General features: G+C 37.0%; 1 protein-coding gene across 2 annotated transcripts; it reads left to right on the top strand.

The window, feature by feature from the left end:
* The first annotated feature begins 1,756 nt into the window (after nucleotides 1-1,756).
* Nucleotides 1,757-7,995, top strand: LOC115826993 (RLA class II histocompatibility antigen, DP alpha-1 chain). Of its 2 annotated transcripts, XR_004025802.1 has the most exons (6): nucleotides 1,757-1,846; nucleotides 2,901-3,152; nucleotides 3,268-3,549; nucleotides 4,080-4,215; nucleotides 6,692-6,748; nucleotides 7,868-7,995. XR_004025802.1 is itself a non-coding variant. In XM_030790950.1 (5 exons), the coding sequence occupies exons 1-4, from the start codon at nucleotides 1,786-1,788 to the stop codon at nucleotides 4,205-4,207; spliced, it is 723 nt and encodes a 240-aa protein (XP_030646810.1). In that variant the 5' UTR covers nucleotides 1,757-1,785; the 3' UTR covers nucleotides 4,208-4,215; nucleotides 7,868-7,995. The 2 variants fall into 2 exon arrangements, 1 of the variants encoding a protein (XP_030646810.1); XM_030790950.1 differs by lacking the exon at nucleotides 6,692-6,748.
* Nucleotides 7,996-8,770: the final 775 nt, after the last annotated feature.

The raw sequence follows: 8,770 nt of genomic DNA, 5'->3' as shown, positions 1-8,770 counted from the left end.
TTTTTTGCACTGATCAAAATAAATGTTTAACAGTGATTAGATGTAACACTATAACAAACCCCAATCGTTCAAAGTGGATGGTGGTTGTCGGTGTATTTCACAATTACATTATGATGACAGCTTCCATTATATCTTTATCCAGCAACTGCTGATGCTGTGAGAAAAAGCCTTTTTCACTGTTTCATCTGTGCTTTAAAAATGTTTGATTCATGGGATTTTCCAGACTGGTTTTGTTTGCGAATGTTTTTTTGAATGTATTTATATTTGCTTCTCTACAAATCCAGTGAAAGAAATCATGAGACTAAAGACTAAGCTGTAATGTTCATTCCCGTTTCCTCAGTTCATCCTTAGTCTACTACAAGTTGAACCACTTATAAAACACTATAATACATAACGTTGGCTAAAATGAAGATGGACGAGCTTAATTCAGTTATGTAATGTTGAATTAATGGATGTACTAAAGCTTTATAATTGTGCCCTTACATTTTTGCTGGAGATCGTATTTGGTAACTGTTACCAAGATTCATTGCCCTGACAGTATCTCTATATTCAATAAATTTAATCAGTTTTGTTCAGTTTTGGCAAATTTTAAAGATGGAATACAGGGAGGCTCGAGATGCATCTATAAACCCTTTCAGGAATTAAGTTCTGGTTCTGCAATGTAATGTTTATAGTAAACTCAGAGTTGAGAACAACAACACTGAGAGCAACTGATATTGTGATATTGAAATGTTAAGGAAAATTTACTTAAATTTTATATCATATGATCACCTCCATGAGATTTGGCTGCAACACCATACCAACATCATGGCCATATCTTACATCCTCTTAATTTGATTAAGACCTCATTTTCCCTTTTAGCATTCTTAAATTGACAGGAGACTTGGGGCAACTGTAGTTCCCCCATGTGCTTGAGCAATACTGTATTATGTTATTCAAATAAAGTCACAACAGTCCTGTACTCTTCAAGGAAATGTTTGCTTCATTCCTTATTTAGTGTATGTCATTCATTTCAGATATCACTAAGTTCATTCTTATTAGTCTTACGGACAGTGAACCGCTGGGAGTTTTCACCGACCACTGGATTTCTGCTGGTCTACTGTTCTGTGTTTCATATCTTATAGATCAGAGCAGAGTAATTAGAATTATTAAAGAAAGTTTAGCAAAAGATATATAATTAGTGTTGATACTAATCATATTATTAATTTGACAAAGAAAGCTATAAGCTGAATTTCATCAAAAATCTCCACAGGCTATTTTATGTGTCATCATTGTATGTTATGATGTGCACCACACCTTTACAGGTTGTTTTCTTGAACTGTGGTTTAAGACAATAAGACATTTTAAAGACAACTGAGCTGATGAGAATTGTGGTGCCCAATCTTACTGAGTATATTAGTCACATTAACTAAAATTTGCAACTCTAGTCCCAGTTTTGTCTGTGTTTGTCACATACACAATTAACTCATAACTGAATACTTGCAGTAGTAATGCATATCGGTAATCTACATCAGTTCTGGCTGCACAGTCAAACACATTAATGGAAATCTGAAGTTTACTAATGTTAGCGATGGCTGAGCACTTGACCACTGTTAAAGATTTGGTTAAATTTGAAATGAAACTTACCTAGATACAACAGTGTCAATGTGAAATTAGTAATCTTATTGGCTAGTACAGTGAAGAGGCTCCAGTGGGACAGAAAAAAAAGGCTTACAGATTCAGTGATTTCTCACTAGGGTTTGAGCCTGTCTGTTTATGTATACATTCTTTGCAATTCAATGAAAGATGAAGCTCTATCTCTTCATCCTTGCAATTCTCACTGCTGTGGTCAGCACAGGAGCTCAAGGTAAGCTGATGATTTGTATTTTAGAGTGACCCTGACTGTTACATGCAGATCCTCAGTGAATTTGGACAGAAGATGCACAATTTCGGCAGCTAAACAATTAAAAACTGTTAAATCAAATGCTGCATAAATGTTGAATCAGAACAGATTCATTACTCTCTGTTTGCTGGTAAATTTGGAATCTGTTATCTAAAAGAGATAACTGTTCCATACTTTTGGACTGGACAATAAATGATTAAATAAGTAAACACACAAAACACTTAAAGAGTACAGCCTTTTTGAGTAAATTTAACTTTAGTAACTAAAAAATCAGTCATAGACTACAATGCATTGAAAATGAATATAACAACGACAGCAACATATTGAAAATTTACGTAACAATTACAAGAAGTCTTACATTGCAAGAGCACATTTAGTGCATAATAAACCACATGTTCTTTCTGAATGTGTTGTTGGGTTTTCTTGTGATTTTACAAGTAAACGAACCGGACCAAAAGCAAGCTTGGAGAAAACCTTTATTTGGTGGTGATGGAATCCGGCAGGTTGTCTACCTGCTAAGCTTAACTCAGAGAACTATGACTGGCCTTTCATACCATGAAACAAATGGCAACAGACAATAGGTTTACAATGTTGCATAATGAAAATCAGAATCTTGGTGCTAATATTTAAGGCCCCTTAAGTCAGTGGCCATTTGCCCATTACCAGTTTTATTTTGCTAAATCAGTTGCTCTTGGCTCCAACTGTAATGTGGCGCCAGAGGTGTGAAGCTTTCTTTGTAACTATAATAAGACTGTCAGGTTCAACATTTCTCTTTTCCTGAGCATCTGTCAAGATGTTACTATAATCTTACAATGTCCATATCTGAATTGACTCAATGAGGGATTGAGCTTCCATGGTCTAGCGGTTAGAGATTTGGGCTTATAAGTGGGGGGTTGCCAGTTTGATTCCCAGGACAAATTCACTCTGTGTGTGTTCACAGAGCTTTTCATTTTAAACTGGAATTTTTCAAGAAGGTAGTGTTTGTGCTGATCTGAGTATCTTTTTTTATCTCTTTCAGTCAAACACAGGGACACAGGCATGTTTGGATGTTTTGACACAAAACAAGGAGAGTACTTCTATGCACTTGATGGGGATGAAATGGGACATGCAGACTACGTTCAGAAAAAGTTTTTTATGACACTGCCTGAATTTGCTGCTGCTTTCTCGTACGGAGATGATATGTATGCCGATGCTGAGGGTAAACAAGGCGCTTGTAAACAAAACATACAAAGTAGTATTAAGGGTCACAACAATCCAGAGGAAGTATTAGGTAAGCCCCTAAACATTTTGCATTGCTCATTTCACATAAAAAAGCATGTTATGAGGTTTCATGTGCATTAAACCTCTCCATTTTATACTTGACAATAAAACGGTTGTGTTCTCAGAACCACCAACAGGCTCCCTCTACCCCAGGAATGATGTGACACTCGGTATGGAAAACAGGCTCATTTGTCATGTCACTGGATTTTTTCCTCCTGCACTCAAAGTAAGGTGGACAAGGAACAATGAGGATGTGAGAGAAGGGGTCGCTGTAAGCCAATTTCAACCTAATAAAGATGGCACCTTCAACATGTTCTCCACATTGAGTATCACTCCAGAACAGGGGGACATCTACACCTGCACAGTGGAACACCAGGCCCTCCAACAACCCCTAACCAAAGAGTGGGGTGAGTGTTTGACTATGTCTGAAATGAACACAGTGTTCAATAGTCATCTGTGTATTTAGTGAGAATATTTTATGCCTTAGGATATGATTTGTTAAGCTTAAACTATCTGAAAATGGCTTGCTGTCACTGCACTCATTACAACTAAAGGGGACACTGTGCAAACACACACACACACTGAGCTTTTAACAATAATAAATTAATACTAAATGAATATACACTGTATTTATTACACAATAATGTACAATTAAAAGTAAGTTTATTGCACGCTAAATTTCAATAAATTAAATAATGTTTCAATTAATTTGTTACATTAGGTATTACACAATATATAAAATCAAAAGAAAGGAGAAACTAAAAGTAGTGAATAGATGAAATCATCAGTAAAAGATACGTACAGTTCATTTCAATTCATAGTTTCAAAATTAACAACACTTAGATATGCATACATGTATAAATCAAATTCAATGGTGTGTCTGTGTGTATGGGTGTATTTGTGTATGCTGGAATGTGCTTGTGTGTACGTTCAATAGATGCGGATTCTGAGATTACTGTGCCCAGTATTGGTCCATCTGTGTTCTGTGGAGTGGGTCTGACTGTAGGGCTGCTGGGAGTGGCAGTTGGAACATTCTTCCTCGTCAAAGGCAACAACTGCAACTGACACTGCAGGTAAGAATAATTTAATCCAAGGGAGTTTTTCATAAACCCTCCCATCAATAATATAATGTTAAAATGACCACTTGTACAAGGTCACAAGTCTGTCTCATAGAGTTATCATAGCCATCATGGTAGAAGATTTTTTGATATACAGAAACTTGGCCATGGCAAAGGTGCTAGCATGGCTGCAGTGATCAATGTGACTGAATTCTGTGACCCATGCAGTGGCCTCTGTGTGGACAAATGACAGTCCAAAATGCCTTGAAATTCAAACTTAACAACATTTGTTACTGTCTAAAACATATTCTTTTAGAGGCATCAGAGAGAGCTCAATAGTCTTTTTTCTTTGTCTAATGAGGAACAACAAAGCAGAAATCATGAATCTTTCAGTCAGGCAATAGGCAAATAGAGTTTAATCCAGCTAATTTTTTTTTATTACATTTAATTTAATTTGCTATTCATTTGATAGAGAAAACAGGCTTAAATCAGCCTTGCTATGTATAGTACACAAGACTTTGCATTCACTAGATGTGGGGTATTGATGTGCCCACTTACGGTATTCTGTACACACCAAATCATCTGAAAAATAGTCTCACCACTTGGAACACTTAATGACAAGTATGTGAAACGTTACCACTCTAATAAGAAGTTCCAAAACCCGTCTTCTAAGACATTTGTCGTCTACAAAAATCTATAATAACTGTTAAATGCTTAATGTCACATCACTTGAAGACAAAACTACAGTCAACAGAGGCCAAAAATTACTGTGATCAAAAATGTTGTGGTATCAGACAAAGCAATCAATCAAAGGAACTTAAAATGATCAGCAAACAATGAAGCGACAATAGCCTACTGATAGTGCCCTTGATTTGTGAAAAGGTTTTGTATTCAATCATGCCAGTGACTGATGCATGATACTTTGTATCAAACTCTGAAACATTGTTACAGATGTCACAGTAGAAATTATCCAATCAGGGGCCTCCCTTTAGTATTTAGACAAATGTTGGAAATACTGTATCTTTACTACCTCTTCTCTGGCAATGAAAACTATTCAAGGAGTAAAGAGAGGAACCTGAGATTTTGATTTCTGACTTTTATTAGTCCTTTAGACTGGGGTCATGTTTAAAATACTTATCTTAGCAGCACATCAATTTCCTTGACACTGAAGTATGTGCATTATCTACCATTTTCCTATGAGATGGAACATTAATCAAACAGTTCACTATTCCTGATTGACACGCCACTGAAAAAAATGGCTGTTCTGACTGTTACACTGTTAAAACTGACCGAATGTTAAACCTGATCCCATTGTAAAGCCGTGGTTCAAGAAACAAAAACATATTTGGGAAAAAACTCCCAAACTTTAAATATCAAGAGAATAAATAATCTCTTCCAGAGGCCCATGAGGTCACAGTCACAACTGACTTCAGCTTTTGTAAGGCACCTCGCTGTTCTCTACAGTGGGTAGTCTCTAGACTGTCAAGTCAGTGAGTTATAAGTGTTATGGAGCACCACAGGCTTGATCTTAAAGATACACAACATTCCTTTTAGAGACCATAATGAGGGCGAGCAACTTCAATGCATAGAGGAAACTGTTAAGAGACTGCAAACTAATAAGCTTGACATAAGAGGGTTTACAGTTTGAACAATTAAGGAATAGAAGTTATGTTTTTGAACTTGGTTTTAGACTTACCCCAAAGGCCAGATGTAGAATCTATACACAACCCAAAGTGGGAGATGGCCACAGCAGGCTATGTTCACTTTTTTGGAAAAACAAATGGACTTGACATAGCTTTAGTAGTGGCTGTAGCCACAGAGCCAGGGCATGGTTTTAATTGACCGCATTTTCCCAATTGCCATGATCATGGAATTGGCATGCCTGTCAAACCAGTCATCTGATGTTGATTGCTTTTTCATTACAGGTTTTTATTTCTAGTCGAAATTATTTGGAAAATGCCATGAAGTGGTGTTTGAATGACTGTGTCCTGCTACTGCTGGGAGAAATATAAAAAAAAATCTTAAAATGTCAGGCTGTGTATGAGTACTCAGATAAGCTTAATACTTAATATTTGCAACATAATTTTTTTGGAAGGTTATTTTTTGCTTTATAAATAAAATTGTTGATGAGAAGTATGCATGTCATGATTTTAGCCAGTAGAATTATGTGGGAATATGAAATTATGTTTCAACTGTTTTTCAATGGTCTATTCAGTAGATTCTGTTAATAAATGTTCAGTGTTTGAATCAAGAACTGTATCTCTATGCTTTTACACGTATGCTTGTTGTTTAAAGACATGAATTAAATGACACTGATAAAACTGAAGGCTGAAAAAGGATAACATAACTTTAGTCATGGAGCAGGACACTTGTTAAAATCACTGCCTTCTAAGCAAGATTACTCCCCTTTAGGAAATCTTTGGGGAGAACATATACGGTCTGAAGAGCACCAGCCCCAGTTTTGTATCTTTTTGAATATATTTTCTAACAGAAGAAAGCCATAGAAGGCCAAAGAATCCTTGCCTCACTCCCTGCAGCATTCATTTTGGTAAATCACCTCCTCCTCAATCCCTAACACTCCCATCCCACACACACACACACACACACACACACACACACACACACACACACAGACACACACACACACATTTTCCTTAAGCCAGTTTACAAACCCTTGCGCTGCTTCTTCAGCCAGTGTAGTTTGTTCAGCTAAGGTCAGCAAGGGTATGATTCACACTACCACTATACCATGTAAAATAGAAGTTCAAGATGCATCAGTCTTAACATTTGAACAGTTAGTCCTGAATAAGTTAGGTTAGGAGGGAGGAGAATAAGGATGTAGGACAAACCTTTATTAAATCCACATTTTTTTTATCATTGTCAAGATGCCAGAATCTATTTTACGTAATGCTGACACTTCTTTTTAAACATATGAAATGCAATGAAAATGATTCCATCATAGCCACCTCTGATAAGTCATCACAAGTAACACATCTGGTCGGGGAGGGTCAGCCAGACTGGGTGCCCCCACCATCATAGAACTTCACCGTCAGCAGGGTGCATGCTCAGCTCTAGGTGAATCTAAGAAAACAGTGTTGACTTCCACACTGCACTGATACATTCACAAGGAGACCCTTGCACACTAGCAAGTGAATAGAGTGGCAACTGACCACTGACTACATATGTAGAATGTATGCACTAGAGCTCACTATTTTGCCTTGCAATGGTGGGTACTAATGACTTTGAACACTCCAAATTTGGGTGAAAAACAGGGGAAAAAGGCTTCAATAATTGAGGAAATACATTGGAAATACTCAGCAGTAATTCGCATTTGGTCTGTATGTATACTGAATATATGAGAAACACTAGAAGACACCATTATATCATACAGTAAATGAAACTGATAGTTGGAGTTAAAAACAGTTCTGTGACTGTAAAATGACTGATGTTGCCAGCTATTCCTCTACTGGACACTTAACTTATGAAATATGACTGCACATCATACAAATTGTAACTAGTGCTTGTGACAATGGAAGCTCTGAACAAACATGTCATGCTATGAGGGCACACTGGAGCAGTTGTCAAAAAGCCACACATAAGGCTATGACCCAGAGGAATGACTGGCCCTTCATTCATTCTCTCTCTCTGTGTGTCTCTCTCTTTCTAGCTCTCTCTCTCTCTCTTTCTGTTAGATCCGTGATAGCACCTGGCCATCCTCATCTCACCTCACCAGTGCACTGCATCTATCAGTGGAAAGCTACATCCCAACCACCTATTCTCTTAATTTCACCTACAAATTCACTTAACTCACAAATAAATCACCCTATTTGGGTACTGAACCAGTCCTTGCTTGTTGCTTATTTTGTTGTGTCACAGGCTTGCAGCACTGTCCCCCAATGGTATGCAATGTACAGTCATTCAACTCATTAATGATCCAAATGAATGCATGAGCACAGGCTAATAATGGGTTTATACTAGAGAGCCCAAGTTTTAAATCAAACGAAGGGGCCAAGCAGCATATCAAATAAAGTGAGGGAGAGTGGGTTAAAACTGAAGAAGATTAAAAATATTTACAACAGAATCAAAACAGATAACATTTATTATCAAAGAGCTGACCCTTGCTCAAGTAAATGAGCATTAAGTGAAAAGATGTGATGATGAAACTGAATCCTAAAACACAGAAGTGTAAACATAAAGCTGGTTATTCTGCCCCAAACACCTGTACTTTGACTTCCATAACTGAATAGTTCTGCAAATAAGTCTGCAATACACACAAAATACTGGCTTTTAAAACTTTGGGTGTGTGTGCTCTCCTTTGTCCTTCATCAGTAAAAACTGATAATATGTACACATAAATAAGGTTTATGACCTGTCCTAACAGCTCACAAAATTAGTCATAGAGGGTTGTCTCCATATAAAAAATGTGTTATGGTCGAAAGAGACACATCAAATGTCACTGATGTTCTATTCTGGCAAAATTGAGATTGCAGGCAAGAGAATGGCTTTGTGGTACTTTTCTTAAAATTTCTCTTGTAATGTCCCAGTAAAGTTTTGTAATAAAATCCTTGTG

Source organism: Chanos chanos, chromosome 1, assembly GCF_902362185.1.
Source record: "Chanos chanos chromosome 1, fChaCha1.1, whole genome shotgun sequence".
Taxonomy (NCBI): domain Eukaryota; kingdom Metazoa; phylum Chordata; class Actinopteri; order Gonorynchiformes; family Chanidae; genus Chanos; species Chanos chanos.
The sequence above is the reverse complement of the archived record's forward strand: the minus strand, read 5'-3'. Positions and strand labels throughout refer to the sequence as shown.